Source organism: Candoia aspera, chromosome 5 (assembly GCF_035149785.1).
Source record: "Candoia aspera isolate rCanAsp1 chromosome 5, rCanAsp1.hap2, whole genome shotgun sequence".
Lineage (NCBI taxonomy): Eukaryota > Metazoa > Chordata > Lepidosauria > Squamata > Boidae > Candoia > Candoia aspera.
The window spans coordinates 48,864,985-48,891,491 of record NC_086157.1 but is presented as its reverse complement, the minus strand read 5'-3'; the positions used below and the strand labels follow the sequence as shown (position 1 = coordinate 48,891,491).

At 39.0% G+C, this 26,507-nt stretch overlaps 1 protein-coding gene across 2 annotated transcripts; it reads left to right on the top strand.

Moving 5' to 3' along the window:
• The first annotated feature begins 1,293 nt into the window (after positions 1-1,293).
• Positions 1,294-26,433, top strand: SMPX (small muscle protein X-linked). 2 transcript variants are annotated; one of them, XM_063305171.1, is made up of 4 exons: positions 1,294-1,532; positions 4,723-4,782; positions 12,989-13,072; positions 25,739-26,432. In XM_063305171.1, the coding sequence occupies exons 2-4, from the start codon at positions 4,744-4,746 to the stop codon at positions 25,871-25,873; spliced, it is 258 nt and encodes an 85-aa protein (XP_063161241.1). In that variant the 5' UTR covers positions 1,294-1,532; positions 4,723-4,743; the 3' UTR covers positions 25,874-26,432. The 2 variants fall into 2 exon arrangements, with proteins under 2 accessions (XP_063161241.1, XP_063161242.1); XM_063305172.1 differs by lacking the exon at positions 1,294-1,532 and having other exon boundaries at positions 4,726-4,782; positions 25,739-26,433.
• The last annotated feature ends 74 nt before the right edge of the window (positions 26,434-26,507 follow it).

The window sequence follows — 26,507 nt, the reverse complement described above, 5'->3', positions numbered from 1 at the left end:
CTAGTTATTTATCTAATATAGTGATAGCAAAGCAGCATAGAGCCTTTAAAAGGCCTTGCTTCAAGCTACTTTTCTAAGCTGTTTTGGAGGATTACTATAAAAGTATTTCACCAGATTAATGTGCCCTAGTAAGAATCAGGAGATAAATTAATCTCATACTTCTTTCTTGCCTCTTTAATCATGATATTCATCAGGATTTAGTCTTTTATTTATTAAACATATTTCTATGTCACTACCATAAAAAACCATTCTTGGTGGCTCAGATAGAAAACAGCACTTAGTTTTAGCTACTGTAAGGAATTATCTAGGCAGGTCCACTAAGCTTTAAGCCTTCCTGCCGTTCTCAGTCAAGATGCAAACGTTTCATATAGTCTTCTTTTGCTAGTGACTTGCAGCATACGAAAACAAATAGTTCCTAAGGATAAGCATAATTTAGGCAATTAACAATGGGAAAAAAGATAAATGAAATTGTTATGTTTGGTTGTCATATTATTATGTGCATTATTCACGAGTATAGTTTCTTCTTTCTTTTTCTTAGAATACTCCGTTGCATTTGAACATGTGATGCTTGTACTGAAAAATCTGGTGTGTTTTTAGATAGATCTTCTGCTTTTGCTTTTGGGGATATGACTGATTGTAGGCCATAAGAAAGATTGATTAATACCGAGACGGTCAGAATTAAACATTAGGAGCAAATCCACACAGCCTTGCCCTGGCACTAGCCATTTCCAGAGCTCATGTCTACATGCCCCCACCTGTAGCTCAGGGTCGTCCAGCAGCCCTTAGGCTACATTCTGGAAGTGGGGTTTTCTGTCCTATCCCACCTCAAGACACTGTGTGCAGATATTGATACATGGACTTTGGCAAACTCATCAAAAAAGAGTGAGACATCTCCTTCTCCCTCCTGATTTCCCTCCATCATTTTTGTAGAGAGTATCTGTTAAAGAGCTTAAGATAGAATACCAATTATTACAGCAATAAAATGTTTCTAAAATGACATGCGCTGATGTTTTCCTTTTGACTGATAATTCTGGGAGTCATGTTCCCATGATTTTTTTCTTCACAAGTGGCCTGAGGACGTGTATGAGATATGTTCACTGCAAAGAGTTATATATAAAAAGGGAGGGGGAGGAATACTTTTGAACCAAAACTATCAAAAAAGAAAACTGACATTTCCACATTGAGAAAATGATAGCAACATATTACCTGAAAATGAGCACACTCATATGTTTTTGCTTGACACTTGAGAGCCTCAGTTTCAACTAAGACAGAATGAAGTTACAGGATGAATCTCAGTCTATATTTAGGAAGAACAACTGCAAGCTATGACAGGAATTCTCTTTTACACTTGGCTTCTGAACATCGCTCCACTCCAGCCCCAGAAGTCCTTTCCCTTGACAGTATCCACGGCACAAAGAACTTCATCTATTTCACATGAAACATCTCAGCTGACCTAAGGTGTCTCAGCAGCAAAAGGAGGTGTAGCATTCACTGTTCTGACGGGCTGCAACTTTTCTGATATAAATAATCAGGTACCTAATGGGAGCTGAGGTGGGAGGGGGACATCTTAAAATAGTGAAAGGTTGACTTGGGAAACACTTTTATAGATGGCTAGGGAACAAGGAAATGAACTGTACTGCTGTGAATGTGATTCTCTATATCAGATCACTAATGCTTTCTCTTACTGCAGCTACTGTATACACAGGCAAGAGTTTTTAAATTAGTTAAAGAATGTTGTTCTGAGACTTTGCAGTATCATAAATGTATGCGCTCTTAGTGTAATAGTATGATTTCCATAGAAGCCTACAGGGCACAGTTGGTGACAACTAACCAAATGCATGTTTATTTTTCTCCTTGTGGCTTTCTTGAAATAATTTGATTTGCGGATATTTGTGTACAAGTAAGCAAAATTACAATAGCCACTGTTTCTGCCCAGAAGTACTCTTTTTTTCTATAATTGCTAAATTGCTAATCATTAACTCTGGAGTCACAGTGACCTTTCACGAAATAAATTGCACTGTAAGCAATAGTTTCAACACAGAGTTGTATCCCCCTCCTTTCAGAATAAGCTTGCTACTCCGCATAATTTTTATCTAGGTCTTTAAAAAGGGTGATACAGCACCGCTTCATAATACTCATGCCGGTTATACATATTGCAGATGGGAGGGGGGGCATGAGGACAATGTCATTTCCAGCGTCTTTTCAATTGCATCTAGGTTAATAGGAAAGATGGGTATTAGAGAAGCACCTCACGCAGGCCTCCACCTCTTTCAAGCAAATTGGTGTCACTTGGTGCTGAATTGCTGCATGTCCTTCAGCTCTCCCCTCAGGACTTATTTTTAGACAAGGCAGAGAGGATAAGAGCTTTTTTCCCCCTGTGTTTATTTCTTCCTGTCCTTCATGCCAGCTCGCAAATCCTAGGGACCTTTGCATATAAAGTCTAATACTTGCTAAATTACTCCAGTGCACAGCTTTCTTTGGGTCATAGAGGATAAGTCATGAGACCAATGTGTGTATGCCTGATAGGACTGGGTTTTTCAGTCACTTAGTTAAATACTGTTTACAATTTAAATGGTTAGTTAAAATTGTTTACATTTGAAATTATTCAGTTACTGATTATCACACTGCTTAGAAAATCACTATGGCCTATAATTTATGGATTTTCTCAACCTCCTTTTCTGTTACAAGGAAGTCTGAGAAGCTGTGAGAAGAAAATGGATAATTGTCCTCCTAATTGTCAGTTGTGCCCCGAGGATCTTCAACCGATGGGGGCAACCCTGTAACTCCAAACGGTCTTTTTTGGCAGACCCCAGAGCTCCCAAAAAGTCATCAAAATCAGGTGGCAAATGCTAATAACAACTTGGCAATTTCCCTCTGATTTCAGTGGAAAGGGATGGAAAATAGATATAATATTTCTCAAAGAGGCTTAACATACCTATACAAAACTTAAATAACCCAATCATCTACACTCCACTATGAGGTGAAAAGGGGACAAAACATCTCATCACAAATAGTCTGCAGCTATCAGCAACTGAAAAAATTGTATTAAATAGCCTTTCATCCCTGATTTGCAAGTGTGAGAGAGAATGAGTATAGCATCTAGAATCACACTGTTTTAGGGAGGCTACAATCCTTCCACGGGAGAGAAAGCCCCACTGAATTCAGGATAAATGGAAGTAGTGGTGTTAGGAAAGAAATAAAAATTTGTCCCAGGACAGATCTTTTGGCTGACATTCCCAAGGCATTATGGCTGGTGCTACAGAAAGAAGTCCAAAACATCTTTAAGGCAACAAGGTGGGACTCTGAACTACACTAATTCAATGGCTTCAAAAAAGTGTGTGTAAATTTCCAGCAGCCCTTTATCGCTGGCCATGCTGGGAGGGCAGCTGGCAGTTAAAGCCCACAGCAACTCATGAGCTTCTAATTGGGGATCTGTTTTGAGGGATAAACAGTATAAACAGTATCTCAAAAGTTCCAGTCTAGTCCACTCCTTATATAATGGTCTGTGTTGACCAGGCTGCTGATAGCTGTAGTTTATCAACATCAAGAGGAGCAGAGATTCTTCATAGTGCAAAAGATCTGGCACATTAGACATAGTTCATTTTCTTCTCCAACTCCCAGCAGATATGCTTGTGCAATATTAATGTATGTGGTGAGATTCCAAGGGTTTTTTTGGTGAAAGAGGAAAAATCTCCATGGAAAGATGAAAGTACCATCTGCTTCTATTAACTGAGCCTCCTTCCTGTTCATGCAGTCAAACATAAAGATATAATGCCCTTAATATCTTTATTGCCAAATATAATTAAGCAGTGGATGAGCTAAAGTAAAAGAGAGGGTGGGGAATGCAGTCCAAGAAGATAGTCTATTTTTACTCCTCAACATTCTGTCGTCCTGATTTCTCAAGCAGCAATGAGGTCAGTTAAAACTGGCATGGAAGAAAGATCGCCTCCACTTAAAGTAATCCTATACGGCTGTATCATGCACTTCTCTTGAGGAATTTCCATTTTGATTACATTTTATTCTTATAATTTATTTTTAGTCTCAATTTAAGATTGCATATAAACTAAGAAATTGGCTTCTGGGAAACAGTATCTATGCAAGCTATGTCATGCTTAGATAGGCACAATAAAATGAGACGCTATGGTGAGCATGCAGAATGCCACTGCTCTTGCAATTTCTAATAATCTCTCTCTCAATAAGAATCTCTTATCAGGCCTCTAAGTAGTTTGCTTATCCTCTTGAGGCTACAATCTTCTGAAACACGTTCATCCAGAAAACTCTGGTTTTACATATAAGGATGTTATTGATTGATTTGATTTTTATAGCCACCCATCTACAGTATTTTTGTGATTCTGTTTTGTAAATTGAAGTAAATAATAAATAAATAATGCAAATAGTTACTAACATGTGCCTGTTTGATGAAACATATGCTCATTTCCTATTGTGTTGTGAAAGTGATATTACTCATTGGATCTATAAAAAATTCAATAAGGAATTTCAGATGTTCTAAGTTCCTTGCAGTATTCTCTGTGTGTATCTTAGTAACTCTGAAACTTGAGTCTGAAAGATAATCTGGGCTGATGAATAAATAGTTTCCAGGAAGTACCATGGGTTAAATTGTAGTTAATAAAACTTTGCTTATAGAATGCCATTGTAACCCATAAAGTTTTTGCTTTCTTTTTTTGTTTGTTTCTTTCTTTGATTTTGGTTTTTTGCTTGCAGTGAAAAATCTGTTGCTTAAAAATGTCAAATCAACGAGCTTCAAATGTCAGAAGCATTCAGGTAAGGTATTTGGTGTTACTGCCAATAAATAACTGCTTTGAATGGAAAGGATATGGAATGATGCTTTGGTTGGAGCTCTTATGCTATTTAGAAATTATTTTCAGTTTGCTAGACATGCAGCTAAATTATTTTGCTGCAACAATTTGCTGCATGTTTTACATATTCCTTTATTAGCATAAAAAGAATGAATCAGTGTGCTTTTTTTTCTCAATGTGCTGTGTTGAATGTGAAATAACAATTCAGTGTGTTATCTAAAGTTTTAAGTAGTGCTGTCATTGCATATATGCACACATTATTTTTGTTGTTTGTTTTTACTTATTCTCCAAGAGAATTAACTTGTCATTATTAGCATTCTATTAGCTGGCAACTGGAAATAAATCTCTGTTTTAAATACTGGTTATTGTTGTTACTTGGGGGTGGGGGGGAAAGCTGGCTATTCCACCATACAGGATATTCCATTCTGCTAATTGACTAAGATGGCAGTTTGCCCCCCGCCCCCAGATATTGTTGAGCTAGAAAACCAAGTGGCTTGTTTGTTGATCATGCTAAGTAAGGCTGATGGATGGGTATCTCTGTGATCAAAGGAATAAACATCATTGAAATTAGACATTCTTATTTCCAAGTAGATCATGTTGGGTAACTCTAATTTATTAACAAATTATCCAGGTGAGTTAGGCCACACTTCCCAGAATGTAAATTCTGGATGTTAATAATCAATCATATATGAAGAAACCTATGGCATACCTAGTTTATTTGACATCCAGAGCAGCTATCTCCACTTGCTGAATCATACCACTTCCCTAGTGGCGCAAGGCTGCCAAACGCCAAACAGCTGATTGGCATGCTTCAGTAGCAATCCAACTCCGCACCAGCCACTGACCCTCTGGGTAGACCTTCATCATCTTTGGCAGCACCCCCTTATTGCCTGTACCAGGGACATAGCACTCCCACCCTAAGTACAGCACTGGAAAGAATTAAAGTGGAGAAGGCGAGAAACCCAATAAAAATGAAAAGTTAGATTAGGACTAATGCTAAATTCTGTTGACCCACATGCATAATCCATGGACATTTGCGTAATATACCTGTTTTCTGCTGGTCTGCAGTTTTAACTATGGACCTAGATTGTCCAAAGCTTGTATGTTTGAATGTAAAATAGTGGAATAAAAATACAATCATATCTATACTTGCAATCTGTTCATAACTACTGAATTATAAATGATGCCCCTGTTATTCTGGGAATGGGATAGCCAGGGCTCTAGTGTCATTGTAAGAGGCCTGAACTTGCTAGAGATGAAATTTTTGAAGACAGAAATATTTTGCTTCCTAGTAGTAAAGAGTAGTAAACCCAGTAGGATTCATACATTATTAATTTTCCATCACTAAGAGTTATTTATTGCATTTAGGCAAAAGATCAAATTAAAGCATACAAAATCCCAATTTAAATTAGCAATCATTTTTTTTAAGGAAGAAGAGAAACATTTATTTTTTAATTGAAATTTGCAGTTAACAAATCAGTAAAGCCATGGGCATTTTTTGTTGATGTTCCTACAAAGAGTAAAATAAAAACTGTGCAGCAATACTATATATATATTTACACTTTACATTTTGTTTGATTCCATTCTAAATTTGACAAAAGTAAATTCCATTGCATTAATATCTAGTCATAAATAAACCTTATTAAACTATTATGTTAACTATATTTAATTTGTTGAACTCAGGATTAATTTAGTTTGTAATTTTTTTATTATTTATATATGGAATCATCCATCAAGGCTTTCTAATTAGTAATTCAGGGATTTAGTTATGACATTTGAATAGTCTGAATAAAACCTATTTGGGGGAAGAACCCTTAAAACCACAATTATACTGATGCATACCCCATTCTAACTACAGAGTTTCCTCATTGCAGAATTGAAGAGATAACATTTTCCTACTATCTATTCACAAACTCTGTATATAGTTATACTGCCAAGAACACTGGAAAATTGTTGTATATTCTGATTTCAGCAAAGCATTTCACAGAGTCAAATGATACTTGATTAACAAGTTAGATAAGAGTGAGCTGTATGGCATGACAGTTAAGTGGATAAGTGGCTTGAAAATTGTACTCAAAAAGTGCTCCTCAGTGGTTTCTCATAATAAAAGTATTGCCCCTTTCCTGGGTTCTGTGCTGTTCAATACTCATGACTCAGATGAAAAGGTGCAGAAAATGCTTCTCAATTTTGAAGATGACACAAAATTGGCTGGGAGAGCTAATATCCTAGAAGATAAAAATAAAATTCAGAATGATCTTGAAAGGTTAGAGAAATAAGCTAAAAATAAGAGAATGAAATTGAAAAGAGACAAATGCAAAGTTATGCTTAGGAAGCAAAAAATCACAATTATAGAATGGGAGATTCTTGGCTTTGCAATAGCGCTTATGAAAAAAATTGGTGTAATTGCTGATTATTTAGGATAGTTCAAGGGAAGTATAGTTTCTAAATCACAGGAAATAATCTTTCCACTTTATTTTGTGTTGTTCAGATCCCACCACAATATTTTGTACAGTTTTAAGCAATACATTTAAGAAGGATTCATAGAAACAAATTCAGAGAACAGCAGCTAGAACAATCAGGAGATCAGAAGCAACATTCTTCAAAGAGAGACTGAAGGGACTGGAAATGTTTAACATGCAGAAGTGAAGACTGGGAGGGGAGGACAGAAACATAGAGCACTTTTCACACATCTCTATGCCACACAAAAGATGTCATGGGTTGTTCTCTATCTTCCCAGGTGCAAGACACAAAATAATGGTTTTACATTACAGATCAAAGATAGGGAGAAAGCCTTCCAAAGAGTAAAAGCAGTTTGGCAGTGAAACCAATTATCAGGATGGATAGTGAGCTCCCCTTCAGTGAATTTCTTTAAGGGGAAGCTTAACAGTGATCCATCAGGAAGGCTGTAATTTGGATTTCTACACCAAACAGGGTGAGACCCAATGATTTAACTGTCCCCTTCCATCTCTGTGATTCTATAACTCTCTTCTGGAATGTTGTCATGCTGAGTATCTCTAAATCACTTGTGCTTCCCATGGATAGCTCTCCATCACTCTGTGCACAGCCTGTGGACCTCTACTTTGTCTGGTTAACTAGTATATCGCTTGGAAGCAAGGAAAGAACACTCTTCATCAGGGTTGCTGGAGGTGGAAAGAATAAGACAAAAACTACTCATCCTGTCCAGTATGCCTGATTAAGATAGTGGAGAAACACAATCTGGCCTGCATCAGTATGATTGGTTTATGTGTGTCCTGCCCAGCTTAAAACCAACCACATCATCATGCAGGGCCGCAACTGGGGGGAGCAAGCAGGGCATGTGCCCCAGATGCTGCCCTCGGGGAGCGCCAAAATGAGTGCTGGGGGGGCACCAAAATGGGTGTGGAATTCAGGTTTGCCCTGGGTGACATAGGCCCTAGTTGCAGATCTGTCATCTTGTCCCTCCATGAACTTTCCAATGACCTAACCAGTTCTCCAGTGAACTACCCAACCCCCAAATCTCTGATTAAATTTATTTATTTATTTATCTATCACATTTCTATCACCGCCCATCTCCCCCCAAAAGGGGGACTCTGGACGGTTTACAATAAAATTCACCTTAAAACCTCAACATCATAAAATCACCAAGTCAACACCTACAATGCTAAAATAATAAATAAATATAAATATGGAATCCAAGTGGGAAATTTCCATTTGGTAGGGAGAACTCTACATCACCAGCCACCCCCAGGAAGAGCTATTGCCTTTCCCATTCCAAGCGAGGCGGAAGAACCAGGTCTTCAAACCCTTCCAGAAGGTCGGGAGCGAAGGGGCCTGCCTCACCTTGGGGGGTATAATGTTCCACAGGGCGGGCACCACTGCAGAGAAGGCCTGCCTCCTGCCAGATGAAATTCTCTTACAGACGGGGTCCGCAACATGCCCTTTCTGCATGATTGGGTGGGGCGGGTCGTTATGGGGATGAGACGGTCCCTCAGGTAACCTGGCCCCATGCCATGTAGGGCTTTAAAGGTGATAACCAACACCTTGAATTGGACCCGGAAGCAAACTGGAACCCAATGCAGCTCACACAGTAAAGGTGTTACGTGTGCTGAACTTGGAGCACTCATCACTGTTCGCGCAGCCGCATTTTGGACCAACTGAAGCTTCTGGATACTCTTCAAGGGTAGCCCCATGTAGAGCGCAGTAGTCATATGGGAGATGACCAGGGCATGAGTGACTGTCTGGAGGGCATCTCGATCCAGAAAAATTACTTTAAATTAGATTACTTTAAGCATGATCCAACCATGGGAAAGTTAGGCATGGGTTCCAATCTCTCCACCTGAAAACTCTGGAAGTTAAAGTGCAATTCTGTTTGCATCATGATTTCTGCTTTAAAAAACAGAGAGGATAGCTTAAGACAGATGGAGCTCTCACAGACATTCATGGGAGTATATTTCTAAATGAGTGGACTTTGGCCTATCCTCACTTGTTTCTCACACAAACATGGCCCAGTCACCTTTTTTTTCTGTGGTATTCTCATGTCATTGCCTTTATCTGATCCCCAGACCACACCTGAGGCAACCTTAAATCATCCTTAGCTGTTCCAGTGTCAAAGGAATTTTTTTTTTCTTTTTATCCCAACACTTTTTTTTTTTGCCATGGATATAAGCTGATATACTTCAGCAGTCATTCTGCCAGTGGCATGGTGAGGTGGACCCTAATGGGTAGGCCCTATTGGACACTTTAGGTAAGTATGAGTATGCAGTCCACTGTGATCCATGGGCATTGTCCTCCAGAACCATTCTGGCTGGGGCAGAAGTAGAACCCAGATCTTTCAAACTGGCCTCTCCTCTGCACCTACTGGGCCTGTGTGCAGTTCACTAGCTCTGAAAGAGGGATCTGACCAACTAATGGGTCAAGGCAGTGGGGGGGGAGACTCTACCACCCTACATAATCCTTCCCTATACCTACTACCTGTTAAGGTATTTTAAACTTGGGTTTATCTTACTTTTAGAAGAGCATTAAACCCATGTTTAAAAATAGCCTGATTTCAACTGAAGAGCTCTGTGGTATATTGGACAGAAGGGTACTAAAACTGTGTTTAGAAATAGCTCAAATAAAGATAACAGTTGGAAGAAGGGATGCATGGTGCAACAGAAAATTTCCCTCCTGCTTCACTGTAGCCTATTCCATAATGCCAGTCACCTGCCATCTGTCTGTTCCAGCCCACATTAAGGAGAATGCTTGGTGGTTATTCTCCTACTGTGCTTTGATCTTTGGTGGGAGGGAAGGGAAACAAAGCTGGGGAAAATCTACCAATTCCTTTCCTTAACATGCCTTGGACACACTACCTAAGGATACTTCCATTTTACAGTATTGTGGCTGTGCTGGCACAGTGATAATGGATAGTGACCAGCAGCTGGGCAATAAATTTTACACCAGCATAGTTCTCTGTTAGCTTAAGTATGGGTGATTACCACTTTAAATGAGCAAAAGGAAGAGCCCTCTATTTCTAAATCAACCCCATGATTACGTCTTCTGAACAACACTAAGTAGTTTTAGAAGTACTTGGATTGGTGTGAAATATAAATTCATTGTAGTATAAATGCAACACTGAAAGCTTCAAGGCTAGTCAATAAGTTGTATGTGCTCCTGTAGGAGTATTCTAGGACAGTGAGGACTGTTAGTTGGCTCCTGAGCCTTATTTACAGGTTTTGTATGAATAGGGAAGTTATTTCAATTTATTACAGCTACCATATCTACAATTTATTACACCTACCATTTCTGGGATGCAAAAGTCTGGATGACTACTAGTGGTTGTCTGGATTTCAGCAGCCTCAATATGGTAGTCCTTTAATTTATTCAGCTTTTTTAAGAATGTTATTAAGTTTGAAACAAAGATAAAAACTATAAAAAAGCAAAAAATTACAAAAAGAAAAAAAGAAAAACCAAAAAAGTGTGAAACAAAGAAAAAGAATTTTGAAGATTACATAAAGAAGTGACTTCTGACTTTCAACAGCAATTTCCATAGTCAATCCCTTATTCTATATCAAACCAAGATCACATTATTTCTATAAATTCTTCCATTAGCACATATACAAATCACTAATGAAATTGCTCCTTCCCCTTACATAAAAAAGGATATACATACATACATACATACATACATATATATATATATCAACTTCCCTTCCCCATAATACATTTATTTATTTCCTTCCTACCACTATTCTGTATATTTCTCTCCACTATAATAAAAATAAAATTATAAAAACATATAAATTGTCTACTTTTATTATGAATAACACTACAGCAATCTTAACCCTATTACACCTAAAAAACAAGTAATTATTATTATACCTTATAGATATCTTATAAATTTTACAAATCAAACAGACTTTAAAAAGAAGTCTAGTAAATCTTAATCCAAATCATTAAAGAGAAATGAAATCATAACAGCCTCATTATCAATCCAATTACACATTCTTAAATTTTTACCCCACTTCAAAATATACTATGACATTTACATATCTCCCTATTATACCCAAGGCATTTTTCTTGCAAAAATCAGACAGCCCAACTGCCCCCCTTAAAAACTCAAACTTCTCAGCAAAAAAACTCCCACAAAGCAGAAAAACAACTCTCCTTATAATCTGCAGCTCAGAATGTCGCTTTAACCCCTTCAGCACCAAAATGTAGTCTTCATCTGGCATTACTTCAGTCTCAGTGTCAGTGGAAAGATCTCCATCCTTGTCAAAATTGCAGCTTCTTCCATAACATCTTCAGCCAGATGACACGCTTTAGAAATAATATCTTCCCCAATGTCCTGAATATTCATCAGAATAGCCTGACAGCAGTCTGAAAAAAATCTCTTTGAAGATCTGCTTAAGCTCACAATGGAACTCTGAAAAAGCCTCCTTGAAATCTTCCATGTTTCAGGCAGTAGATTATGGCGCCCCCTATATACTTGACTCATGCAGATAGGAGCTAATGAGTTAATAAAAAAACTTCCCAGTGAAATTGAAACAGGAGAAAGTGCACTAGCAAGCAGCTCTCAGGGAAAGTGAACAGAGGGCTAGAGAGTCAAAACAGCAAATTCAACGTGTAGGAAAATATTAAATCCTTCAAATTCAGTACAAAAATAATAACAGGAGGCAATTATTTATTCTCAGTTCTCCTTAGTCTTTGAATAGGAAAACCAGCCAAAAATTTAAAAGATTTTTAAATTTAATCCAGAAATAACGATAAGCACCAAGAGAGTCCGCTTCTTCTTACTGTAGAAAGCCTCTCTTAGGGTACAAAAACTTTAAGAAAAAAGTAAATTGGGTAATTTAGAAATGGGGTGGCTGGACTTAATGTCCCTTTAAGGGCTGCAGCGCAGCTCAGATATGGTGAAATCCCAGCCTCCCAGCAAAGTCTTACCCGTCGATTGCGCACATTGTCCATGATCTCCTGGCTGCAACTCGCCGTCTGGAGGAAGAATGGGTAGATTCCAAGTGTTTTCCTTAATCTAGAAAGGCACTCTGGGCTACAAGAGAAACCAGCCTGTGCCTGAAAAAACTGCCACAATGCCAGTTCTGCCCACGGAGCTCACAGGCCCAGCTTTTCAGCCTGCCAAATTCCCACCAGAAGTCTAATTTATTCAGTTTTGACTGCCACTGGAACCCTTTCCAGGCATCAGGAAGCCACATTAACTCCATTCACCTTGTATTGTCCTCCACAAGTAAAAAGTGAAGTTTCTCTGCCCAGGAAGTCTCCATGTCACTGCGGAGACTGATTTTGCAATGACATCAACCTCAGATGGAAAAGGCTGCCTAGTATAGACACACTCTTGAAGTGACAGGAAATGTGAAGAGGGTAAGAGTCAGGTACATATCTCTGTTCCCCTTAAACATGAATTTAATGCCAGATCGTATTAAGCACTAAACTGCAGTTCTACATAAGCAAGACTCAGGACACTGCCACGAATATGGAAGCTTGACCTGGGATTCTGCTGTCTGAATTAATCTCAGATTACTGCCTTTAAAATAATAATAGAAGACACTTATTTAATAAAAGAGATGAGAAACAAAATACAATTTATCTGGACAATCAAGAAAACTCCATCCATCTCTATAATTTCTGTAGATCTACTGCAATATAATTGGTATATGTATATTTTCCATAATTCATGCACTGATATCTCTAATTTCCAGGCAAATATTAACATCCCAATGGGAGCACTTTTGCCTGGCGCAGGTCAGCCTCCTAAAAGAAAAGAATCTACTGAACCTGAAGAGGTAAGAACAGTATGTGTTTATCTGAATAGAACACCATACATTTAATAAGTCTTCTGTTGGCCAGTGAAATTTCATTCTGTAAAATCTCAGGAAAACATATCTCAGGAAAGTTCATATCTCTGGAAAACATAAGTAAACAGTCAGTACAAACATAATTCTTTCCATTCTAATGTAATTATCTAATATTTACATTAAAGGTAAAGGTAAAGGTTTCCCTTGACGTAAAGTCCAGTCGTGTCCGACTCTAGGGGGCGGTGCTCATCTCCGTTTCTAAGCCTTTAGAGCCGGCGTTGTCCATAGGACACTTCCAGGTCATGTGGCCAGCATGACTCACGGAACGCCGTTACCTTCCCGCCGAAGCGGTACCTATTGATCTACTCACATTTGCATGTTTTCGAACTGCTAGGTGAGCAGGAGCTGGGACGAGCAATGGGAGCTCACCCCGCCGCGCGGTTTGTTGCAAACCTTGTTTCTGAAGTGTTTTTCTGCATATCTTGTCTATTCTATTCTACTAAAGAGTATGAAGGATATTGCATTTTCCAAAGCTACATAAAGATCCTGAGCTATCACTATCCTTCCCTTAGGGCCAAGTGAAACATTCAAGAATTGGATTTTGTGATATTATCACTGTATTCTAAAAGCAACTACAGAGAGTCCCAGTTTGGATATTGTAATATTGCCTTGAGGGATACATCTAATAATTATTTCTTCCACCTCCCCTCTCTTCTGTGCCTCACCCCTAAGCAGGACCTTCCTGTATGCATTCAAATCTGTAGTTAATAGTATCTGGAAGGAGGCTGCGTTAATTTCACTTTATTTATCAGAGAAATGAAGGACCGCATCTGGTACCCAAAGCAATTCTATCATGTAGAAGTGCTAAAATTAATTGTATCATGCTAAAAGCAGGATGAATGTGTGCATCAGAGACAGTCAAGTTACATTTCTGTGGTGCTTTTATATTTAAGCTCTTGTCCAATAGCCATAGGCCATTCAGGACTGCCATAGGGGTGAATAAAGGGCTGCCAGATGATGAGTGGAGTCCTCACTTGATCTTCTGAACCCAACAGGAAAAAACAGCCTGGCCACCAGAGAAAAGAGGCTCCACCCAGCCCTTGCCCACTGTAGAAAAGCAATTAACTGATGTCTCTTCTGACAGCCCCCAATAAGATAGCATTCTTTTCCCTGAGGATTTTTGTGGATTTATTTGCAAGAGTGTATGAGGTCCTTGCTTAACTGGGTTAAGTGTTGAGTTAAAATCGCTGGAAGAAACATTAACAATCTCAGATCTGCAGATGATACCACTTTGATGGCTAAAAGCGAAGAGGAACTGAGGAGCCTTATGATGAAGGTGAAAGAAGAAAGCGCAAAAGCTGGCTTGCAGCTAAACCTCAAAAAACCCAAGATTATGGCAACCAGCTTGATTGATAACTGCCAAATAGAGGGAGAAAATGTAGAAGCAGTTAAAGACTTGGTATTCCTAGGTGTGAAGATTACTGCAGATGCTGACTGCAGTCAGGAAATCAGAAGACGCTTAATCCTTGGGAGAAGAACAATGACAAATCTCGATAAAATAGTTAAGAGCAGAGACATCACACTGACAACAAAGGTCCACATAGTTAAAGCAATGGTGTTCCCGGTAGTAACATACGGCTGCGAGAGCTGGACCATAAGGAAGGCTGAGAGAAGGAAGATAGATGCTTTTGAACTGTGGTGTTGGAGGAAAATTCTGAGAGCGACTTGGACTGCAAGAAGATCAAAGCAGTCCATACTCCAGGAAATAAAGCCAGACTGCTCACTTGAGGGAATGATATTAAAGGCAAAACCGAAATACTTTGGCCACATAATGAGAAGACAGGACACCCTGGAGAAGGTGCTGATGCTAGGGAGAGTGGAGGGCAAAAGGAAGAAGGGCCGACCAAGGGCAAGGTGGATGGATGATATTCTAGAGGTGATGGACTCGTCCCTGGGGGAGCTGGGGGTGTTGACGACCGACAGGAAGCTCTGGAGTGGGCTGGTCCATGAAGTCACGAAGAGTTGGAAGCCACAACGAATAAACAACAACTGCTCACGTCTTAAAAATGCTGGGTTGTGTAGCAACAAACCTCTCGCCATCTGGGTCACTACCCTGCGAAGATTGGGTTTTCTAGATAGCGAAAATGACCAGCCTTGACTAAACAAGCTTTCCCCAACCTGGTGATCTCCAGACATGTTGAGACTATGATTCCAGAATTCTAAGTCCCCATGGTCAAAAGCTAGGAATTCTGGCAGTTGCAGTCCCAGCACATCAGGAGAATACCAAGTTGTGGTAGGCTGATATACACAACAGAGACAGTATAAAGGCAGTAGGAAAAAATGAAAACAGCAACAGATTTATGAAATCTTAGATCAGTGTTTCTCAACCTCAGCAAATTTAAGATGGATGGACTTCAACTCCCTGACTCTCCAAGCCAGCATGCATGCATGCATGCATGCATGCATACATACATACATTTGATCCTCATTCATTCTCCATATGACCAAACCACCTCAACATACTTCTTTTGTATTGGTCACACCTGTATTCAGTCCATAAAAATTCATCACCCATTGATTCTTTATCCTGTCTCTTCTTGTTTTACTACACAGACTTCTTAGGGAACCCTTTCCCACTGCATTCAACTTACATTTCTCCTGCTATACCTAACTTTTGCTTTCATGTAACAAATTAGGCAGGAGCACATTCTCACACACAGCTATTTTTGCTTCTTTCCACAAACATTCAGTCCTCATAACAGACTTCATACTACTTACTACCTTTCTATCAGCATTTGCATATCTTTAAAAAATTCTATCCATTTCCCCATCTTTTAAACATTCTAAAAATGTTTGTACAAATTCATATACTTACTCTATTTTTTCATGATTTACATATAGCTTCCAATTGCTCACTCAATTTTCCCAAACACAATTACTTTGTTCTTTGACACACTATTTTTAGATCCATATTCCTCACCGCATTGCACAGTCCACTGAACTTTAGCTGCAAATAATTCATGTTCTCAGCCCACAACACAGCCTCAAAAAAAAAGTATGCTTATGCCTCCAACTATTTCATTTATAAATCACCACAAGCATTCCTTATACGTTTACCTACAGTATAAATATATTAAACAACCCAGGGGGACATCAGACAGTTCTTTTACTCCATGATCAATCATTTGCTAAGCATCCCATTTATTCTCATGCACACTTCTATCAAATATTGCTCTTGCCATATTCAGCAACCAATCTAAAACTTCATTGTTATGTAAAATATCCATAATTCAAGCCTATTCACTTTATCAAATGTTTTCACTAAATCAACAAACATAAATAAAGCTGCTTTCTCAGATTCACAAAGTTCTCAATTAAAACATTTACAACTGCAGTCTTGGTATATTTCAACATCTCACTGCATGTATGACTTTTATTTTATTTTTTTTAGACACCAACATTTACAATACTGGATTCAGTTTCAATTTCACGCTGACATATCACTGTCCTCTTTAACCATTCTTTAGCTATATGTGTACATAGGAATAGATTTACACTTAAACCATGTATTAGAAACAAACATACTTTTTTCTAAGCAGATACTTAACAGTCAGCATTCTTACTCATTCTTGTATCTCCAGTTGGCCCATTTCATATTCCCACCCATTCATTCATATTCATGAACTGCATTAATTCAGCATATTGCATAATTTCTCTTAAAACTCACTTCTGATTCTTCCATTATCTCCATTCACTGGAGTGTAATATGCAGCTATCCCCAACTTAAACAGTCCTACTTTCATACATACCCACAACAACCTAGATGCAACATTTCATACTTTCTGACATAAGTTTACCCCCTTTTATTCACACTTAAAATCTACACTTTCACTTCCCTGCATGTATTTATCAATTTCAATCCACAAGATCAAACTGCTTTCATTCTGAAATATTACATTCTTTTTCCTTTAAAAAAATAATTCACAGGCACACATTGTTCATTTGTGAATACATGCTGTTTAACATAGATAACTCTTATATTCCAAATTGCAATATTATCTATTTAATTTTAGCAGCTAAAATAATAATTGCTCAACACTGGAAAAATCTAGATAACATAACAATTGAGATGTGAATTAACAAGTCCTCTTCAATTGCTACATTAGAAAAAATCACAGATGAAGTTAAAATAATAAGACATTAAAGGCAGGAACCACAATTTTATCAAATTTGGATGGATTTTATGGTCTACCTCAATAGCAATAGACTATAACATGGTATAATCTACACATATGGTGAATTTGTGAATGTACAGTACCTGTCTCTTTATTTACACTGTACATTTACATTTTTTTGTATTTTCTATACTTTTTTTCCTTTGTGCATCTTGGATTTATGTTAATGTAGTTACCTGATATTGTTTGTTAACCATAGTTCAATAAAAACAATGAAAAAGATTCCAAATTGCAATTACATATACTGTGGTCATCATGAAATTGACCTTCACCACTTATCCTGGTGGTGGTCAACCAAGGCTTTCACATAACACTTAAAGAAAGAGTAGGTGAGATTACCAGTTTCAGTCATACCTATGCCACTTGCAGCATTCCTGATAATGGTAAGGACACTACCAGTCGGTTTTTGTATATTTTTACCAAGATGCTACAAGCACAACCACAGCCCAGTTTTTTCCTGAGCATGCTTTCCTCATTTATGCAAGGAGGGCTTCCAGTCTGGAGACTACCTTACAAGCCAACAAACGGTTGCCCATATTCCATAACTCAGATGCTATGCAGTGTGCTGAAACATTCTCCACATACTTGCTGTAGATAAAAATTGGAGTTTTCACCAGAATTGCTGGCTTAACAGAGGGATCTAAAGTGGTGCTTTGTTTGGAGATAGTTAATACAGTTTTCTTTCTCATAATGTTATAATCAAGGATGATCTAATGAAATGCTATTGACCTTGAAATGCTGAGAAAGCATAACCCTATCAGTTCTTCCTTTGAGTTATCCAAAAGGACAAATAATGACAAATAATGACTTAGTTAATGCCATGCATCCCATGCATATTTTTGGTTCACATTGTGTCATTTGCCTCATGATTTCTGAAAACAAAAGAAGTGGATACTATTTATGCCAAGGCAGTACAGCAAATGTACTGTGGTGGGAAGGGAGGCTGGCTTGAACCCAGAAACTGGTAAACAGGATGAGGTAAATTCCCACTGATGGAAAAAGCATCCCTCCCACAGATCCTACAGAGCTTTGGCATTGCAAATAGAAATAATTCTTGTGTGTATGACTTTGGATGTACCACAGCTGAGTCAGAAATAAAAACAGATGATGATGTGGGATTGCACAGGTGTGAAGCTGATTTTAAAGCCATGCAAGGTCTAGACCAAAGATCAGTACTTGTGGTTTTAAAATTAAAATTGGGGAAGGGCCTACATTTTAGGGTTAGGGTGAAATTCCCAAAACATCATATGTAAATTGAAGTTTTTGGATTATCAATGAAGATTTTGATTGGCTGAAATTTGGGTAGATCTTTGGGTATAGATGAAAACTGAGTGAAAGGGCACAAAGCAAGGAAAATGTAGGAGGTGTGAATATTTCAGATGAGAGCACAGTCTGTTCAGCTAGAGATCTGTTAAAAGAAGTAATTTACCACCATGATACATATAATTGACTCTATACACTTCAAGCCAAATTCTTATTTCAGATGCACACTCTTGGAGATTGAAGCATTCTGTTTGTGTATGGCAGCATTCCTGAGAGTGGGAATCTAATGTGAGCAAGGATCAGTGAAAAGAGATTTATTTTCAGAAAATACATTACATGGCTAGGCAAAGCCTAGGTAAAGGTAAAGGTTTCCCTTGACATTAAGTCCAGTCATGTCCGACTCTAGGGGGCGGTGCTCATCTCCGTTTCAAAGCCGAAGAGCCGGCGTTTGTCCATAGACATTTCCGTGGTCATGTGGCCAGCATGACTACACGGAATGCCGTTACCTGCCCGCCGAAGCGGTACCTATTAATCTACTCACATTTGCATGTTTTCGAACTGCTAGGTTGGCAGGAGCTGGGACTAGCAATGGGAGCTCACCCCGTCATGCGGATTTGAACCGCCAACCTTCCGATCAGCAAGCTCAGCAGCTCAGTGGTTTAACCCGCAGTGCCACCGCGTCCCAGGCAAAGACTAGCACTCCTCTAATTACATTCTAGCAGGAGAATAGGCAAAGAGCATGTGCTCCTTTCAAGTGTTCTTGGGAAAAAGATAGAAAGACAGTGCCCTCAGATTAGCAATCCCTTAGACGAAGAGCAGGCAGTGCAACAGACAGAGGGGACACAGTGAATAAGTCCTCAACTCTTTATCTACATCCTACTACCCCCTTGTGGCCAGCAGATCATGATGTTCAGAAGAGTCAATGTCATTGAATTTGGACTTCCAAAACACATGATTGGTTGAAAGAAAATAGTGACTTTAAATGAAATTTCTGGAGTTAAATGTTTCCAGGTAATAGCACAGTCATAACAAAAACCATACTTCTACTTTCCAATTTCAAAATGGAACCAGATTTTAGTAAAGAATTTAACTAGGCCACATAAGGAGTAACACAGAATAATGTCATCCATGCCCTCATTACTCCTTGATCCACTGGGCAAAATAATAATAATAATAATAATAATAATAATAATAATAATAATACTGTTAAATTGCAAGAGGAAAATGATTTAGCTGAAATATAAACAGATGGAAGGACAAGGCCTTTCTTTCTTTGTAAATAAATATATTTTGTTGTTTATTCATTTAGTCGCTTCCAACTCTTCGTGACTTCATGGACCAGCCCACGCCAGAGCTTCCTGTCGGTCGTCAACACCCCCAGGTACCCCAGGGATGAGTCCGTCACCTCTAGAATATCATCCATCCACCTTGCCCATGGTCAGCCCCTCTTCCTTTTGCCCTCCACTCTCCCTAGCATCAGCACCTTCTCCAGGGTGTCCTGTCTTCTCATTATGTGGCCAAAGGATTTCAGTTTTGCCTTTAATATCATTCCCTCAAGTGAGCAGTCAGGCTTTATTTCCTGGAGTATGGACAGCTTTGATCTTCTTGCAGTCCAAGGCACTCTCAGAATTTTCCTCCAACACCACAGTTCTAAAGCATCTTATCTTCCTTCGCTCACCCTTCCTTATGGTCCAGCTCTCGCAGCCATATGTTACTAGAGGGAACACCATTGCCTTAACTATGCGGACCTTTGTTGTCAGTGTGATGTCTCTGCTCTTAACTATTTTATCGAGATTTGTCATTGCTCTTCTCCCAAGGATTAAGCATCTTCTGATTTCCTGACTGCAGTCAGCATCTGCAGTAATCTTCGCACCTAAAAATACCAAGTCTTTAACTGCTTCTACATTTCCTCCCTCTATTTGGCAGTTATCAATCAAGCTGGCTGCCATAATCTAGGTTTTTTGGAGGTTTAGCTGCAAGCCAGCTTTTGCACTTTCTTCTTTCACCTTCATCATAAGGCTCCTCAGTTCCTCTTCGTTTTCAGCCATCAAAGTGGTATCATCTGCATATCTGAGATTGTTAATGTTTCTTCCAGTGATTTTAACTCCAGCCTTGGATTCCTCAAGCCCAGCATGTCGCATGATGTGTTCTACGTACAAGTTGAATAGGTAGGGTGAGAGTATACAGCCCTGCCGTACTCCTTTCCCAATCTTAAACCAGTCCGTTGTTCCGTGGTCTGTTCTTACTGTTGCTACTTGGTCGTTATACAGATTCTTCAGGAGGCAGACAAGATGACTTGGTATCTCCATACCACTAAGAACTTGCCACAATTTGTTATGGTCCACACAGTCAAAGGCTTTAGAATAGTCAATAAAACAGAAATAGATGTTTTTCTGAAACTCCCTGGCTTTTTCCATTTTCCAGCAGATATTGGCAATTTGGTCCCTAGTTCCTCTGCCTTTTCTAAACCCAGCTTGTACATCTGGCAATTCTCGCTCCATGAATTGCTGAAGTCTACCTTGCAGGATCTTGAGCATTACCTTACTGGCATGTGAAATAAGTGCCACTGTTCAATAGTTTGAACATTCTTTAGTGTTTCCCTTTTTTGGTATGGGGATATAAGTTGATTTTTTCCAGTCTGATGGCCATTCTTGTGTTTTCCAAATTTGCTGGCATATAGCATGCATTACCTTGACAGCATCATCTTGCAAGATTTTGAACAGTTCAGCTGGGATGCCGTCGTCTCCTGCTGCCTTGTTATTAGCAATGCTTCTTAAGGCCCATTCAACCTCACTCTTCAGGATGTCTGGCTCTAGATCACTGACCACACCATCAAAGCTATCCCCGATATTGTTATCCTTCCTATACAGGTCTTCTGTATATTCTTGCCACCTTTTCTTGATCTCTTCTGCTTCTGTTAGGTCCTTGCCATCTTTGTTTTTGATCATACCCATTTTGGCCTGGAATTTACCTCCGATGTTTCTAATTTTCTGGAAGAGGTCTCTTGTCATTCCTATTCTATTGTCTTCTTCCACTTCCGCGCATTGCTTGTTTAAAAATAATTCCTTATCTCTTCTGGCTAACCTCTAGAATTTTGCATTTAATTGGGCATATCTCCCCCTATCACTGTTGCCTTTTGCTTTCCTTCTTTCTTGGGCTACTTCTAGTGTCTCAGCAGACAGCCATTTTGCCTTCTTGGTTTTCTCTTTCTTTGGGATGTATTTTGTTGCCGCCTCCTGAACAATGTTGCGAACTTCTGTCCATAGTTCTTCCGGGACCCTATCTACTAAGTCCAGTCCCTTAAATCGATTCTTCACCTCCACTGCATATTCCTTAGGAATATTAGTGAGCTCATATCTAGCTGATCTGTGGGTCTTCCCTAATCTCTTTAGTCTGATCCTAAATTGTGCAAGAAGAAGTTCATGATCTGAACTACAGTCAGCTCCAGGTCTTGTTTTTACTGACTGTAGAGATGTCCGCCACCTTTGGCTGCAAAGGATGTAATCAATCTGATTTCGGTGTTGTCCATCTGGGGAAGTCCATGTATAAAGCCATCTCTTAGGTTGTTGGAAGAGAGTGTTTGTTATGCAGAGTGAGTTGTCTTGGCAAAATTCTATCAGCCTATATCCTGCTTCGTTTTGTTCTCCCAGGCCATGCTTACCTGTAATTCCAGGTGTCATTTGACTGCCCACCTTAGCATTCCAGTCTCCCGTGATGAAAATAACATCTCTTTTAGGCATGTTGTCCAGTAGGTGCTGCAGATCCTCATAGAACTGCTCTACTTCAGCTTCTTCAGCATCTGTGGTTGGGGCATATATTTGGATCACTGTGATGTTAGATGGCTTGCCCTGAATTCAAATTGAGATCATTCTGTCGTTTTTTGGGTTGTATCCAAGCACTGCTTTAGCCACTTTACTATTAATTATGAAGGCTACTCCATTTCTTCTGTGGTCCTCTTGTCCACAGTAGTAGATCTGGTGGTCATTTGATGTGGCCCATTCCTGTCCATTTCAGTTCACTGATGCCCAAAATGTCTATCTTTAATCTTGACATCTCACCAATAACCACATCCAATTTGCCCTGGCTCATAGATCTTACATTCCAGGTTCCAATGGTGTGTTGATCCTTAGAACATCGGATTTGCCATTCACCACCAGCACCGTCGGCCGCTAGCCGTCCTTTCGGCTTTGAGCTAGCTGCATCATCACATCTGGGGCTAGTTGAGCTCATCCTCTGTTCCTCCCCAGTAGCATTTTGACCATCTTCCGACCTGGGGGTCTCATCTTCCGATGGTATACCGACATATCTCTGGTTGTACTGATCCATTTAGTTTTCATGGCAAGAATACTGGGGTGGGTTGCCATTACCTTCCCCAGGGATCGCATTTAGTCTGACCTCTCTGTCACGACCTTTCTGTCTTGGGTGGCCCTTCACGGTTTAGCTCATGCGGTGCTCAAGCTCCAGCACCATGACAAGGTAACAATCCTCTGCTGAAGAAATAAATATATGCTTTCATGTATTTAATCTGCTTTATGTACTGAATGCTCTAATATGGGTTTATATTTTACAGTATTTTAAGGAATCTTTGAACAACCCAGAATCATCTCTAGACTTGTATTTTCACACCATTATCTCTTTTTGACATTGGATAGTACTCTTACCTTATTTTGCTTTCAGTCCTTTCAACCCAGAAAATACATATCATCGTGATAAATTTCAGTTGAAAATGCAGCCAGAATTGATCTGTTTTGAGAGTTTGCAGATCTTTGCAATTGTTCCTGCAGTAGACCATGTGAAGGATACAGTTGACTAGGTGAAGGGGCCAGGAATAATACTGTCAAGAGTTCTCCCATATCTTTAGCAGGGACAAGCTGGCATATGAAACAATTTGCTTATGTTGAATTTGTTTGCTTTTGAATGATGGCCTTGTGGGTGAGGGGGTTGGAACTAGTAATTTCTTTCCCTTTTGCCTTCAGTGGAGTGGCATTTGGGATTTTTTAAAATCTACCCTCAATTACTTTTAGTATTCTGTTCCTGTGCTTACATGAAGCCATACTTTTTAGAATATCTCTTCCTCACTTTATTATCAGCTCCTGCACCCAAAGTGGGGAAAATGCCTCACTGATAAATGGCCAGACTGCTACCTTTTCACAATCACACCTATCTATAGGGTTTTAAGTGCATCAGACAAGGCAAATACTTGCTATATATTTTAGCAATATGAATGGGGAAGGAACCCTGTTACTTTCACATGGATTGGATTCAGATGAAATATTTTTGCAGTAGCTGGGTTTGTAGTAGTTGGATTTTGGGCAGTGACTGAATATTTTTTTGCAGTCTCCTATAGGTCACTTGGAGTAAGAGCACTGATTTGTTCATGTATTCTCAGCTGGTTCTCTTTGTTCCAAGATCTATAGGAGAAAATACCATCAATTTGGGGGAATTGGTTGTACAATCCACTGTGGAAATAATCACTTCAAAAAGTCTTTTTACATGTTAAAAAGTAACATGTATTAGAGAGCCAGTTTGGTCTAGTGGTTAAGGTGCTGGGCTAGAAACCAGGAGACTGTGAGTTCTAGTCCCTCCCTAGTCATGAAAGCCAGCTGGGTGACCTTAGCCAGTCACTCTCTCTCAGTCCAACTCACCTCACAGGGTTGCTGTTGTGGGGAAAATAGGAGGAGAAAGGACTATTAGGTATGTTCGCCGCCTTGAGTTATTTATAAAAATAATAAAAGCAGGATAAAAAATAATAAAACAAACAAACACATAGCTTTAAACTTGTTTTAGACAAAGTATTCTACAATTAATACAATCATTCTTGCAAAATGCTTTGAGTTTTAAAGATGCTCCAATAATGTGTGGTACCCTCCCCAAACTCTTATATGACATCTAAGGATATCTCCTTGCTACAAGAGGTTTAAGGATCCTGAATCATCAAGTCCAGAACCAACTTGAAGAACACATTTACACTAATTCTGGAATATCTTTTGTATTTGTTGGATAAGCTTGTATTCAATTTTGAGAAACATGTACAGCATCAAAATGCGCACCTGTAATACCTTGCCCAGTGGAGAAATATTGGAATCAGTGGGCTTTCTGGAAGTAGAAAGGAATTGGGCTAAATACTTTGAAAATAATTCAGAAGTACTCTAGACTTCATATAAGTACAACATTTATCTACTATTCAGTAAAGCAGACTGACTTTCTTCAGGCTTCCACATACTGTAAATCTGAAAAAAAAGACACAGATGTTTTAAGAGCCCCATTATTTTTAACGAGTTGACTCTTTAAAGCAGCTTTAACATTTTTCAGATTCCCATGTAATCCTGAAAAAAGGCAGGCCACTTTAATAAATAGCAGACAGGCTCTGTGCTTATCTGAGGGCCAAAGAGTTTCTTCAAATCAGTTTGAAATATATGCAGTCCTAGAAAAGAGTCTTGAACAAGGTTTGAACTTGTTGATAGTATCACAGAATGCAGGAATGAGGGATTACTCCCATATGGATGAACCTCACCCATCAGAAGCTATAGCCATGCAGCACGACTAGGCATACATTTTCACAGTTGGGGTTCCCCTAAACTTTAAATGACTAAATGTGAGAACAGGACACACTGAGGTCCACAGCAAATTGTGGTAATACCAAAATGATGACAAGTGTGCAACCTAACTACATCAATGCCACAATTATGTACTTGGGTCAGAACATCTGCCATAACTAGGTCATGACATTTGAGTGATTATGTCATTATGAATGCATTGTCCTTTGCTCCCTTTGCCATTCCCCATGGAAGTCCATGTGTGAGTGACAGATATGATAATGGATTATTTGTTGTCCAATTACCTGGTTATTGCCAAACAGAAATAGGCATGTGACAACTGTGTTTTGCATTTCAGCACCATCACCCCTGCGCATCAGCAACATAGCCACTGAAAGCAACTGTGAGAATTGTAGCTCAAAGCATCAGGACAAGATCAAAACTGTTTACTGTTCTGTACAGAAGAGAATTTTAATTTAGATAATATGGACAATTTACATTATGCTAATATTATGTTGTTAAATATAATCTTATATTCTAACCCTAAATGTCTAATATTCTCTCTTTCCTAGTTACTTGTCACAACCAATTCAAGAATAAATTTCATTATTTTTATGTAGAATCTTCCAAGTCCACCTGAAGAAGAAAAGAAAAAGACTCTCCCAGGAGCCAAGAAGTTACCAGGCCCAGCAGTTAATCTCTCAGAAATCCAGAACGTAAAGAGTGAACTGAAATTTGTTCCGCGATTTGAATAATAAAAGAAATGAAATTGTATGTAGAAGATATGATCATACCACTACCTGTGTGCTGAACCAAAGGAAAATTACTTACATGCATAGGACTGCTTCAGAAGATGAATGAGAAACTTAAACCACATTAGAAATAGTTTATTCCTGTACAATATAAATAATATAACTGTGTGAATTAACTAAAGTTATCTCAGGAGGTTATATGGTTCATTAAAATCAAGTATTTTCATTTTCAAAACGAACTTTGGCATAAGCAATATGAGTTGTAAAGAAACAGTATGAGAGGTGAGTCTTTTTTCTAGATTGATAGTTCAGTTCTGACAACTTGAATGTGGTGTGATTGCTGATACGATCCTGCTCGTAATGTAGCTCTGAAATGAGAATAGTCTGCTCTCTCTCTCTCCCACTCCCAGTTAGCAATTGTTGAGTCAAATAATGATAATAATAATATGATCACACTTTAAAAGCAAGAACAGTGTGTTTTTGGCTAGGACCAGCATGTGATTGTCTAGGGCAGTGTTTCTCAACCTTGGCAACTTCAAGCTGTGTGGACCGCAACTCCCAGAATTCCCCAGCCAGCTATCCTATGATGGCTGGGGAATTCTGGGAGTTGAAGTCCACACAGCTTGAAGTTGCCAAG

Coding starts and splice junctions, on each gene's coding strand:
- SMPX (XM_063305172.1), top strand. CDS start 4,744: ATGTCAAATCAACGAGCTTCAAATGTCAGAAGCATTCAG. Junction 4,783..12,988: donor CAAATGTCAGAAGCATTCAG/GTAAGGTATTTG, acceptor TCTAATTTCCAG/GCAAATATTAACATCCCAAT. Junction 13,073..25,738: donor AATCTACTGAACCTGAAGAG/GTAAGAACAGTA, acceptor ATTTTTATGTAG/AATCTTCCAAGTCCACCTGA.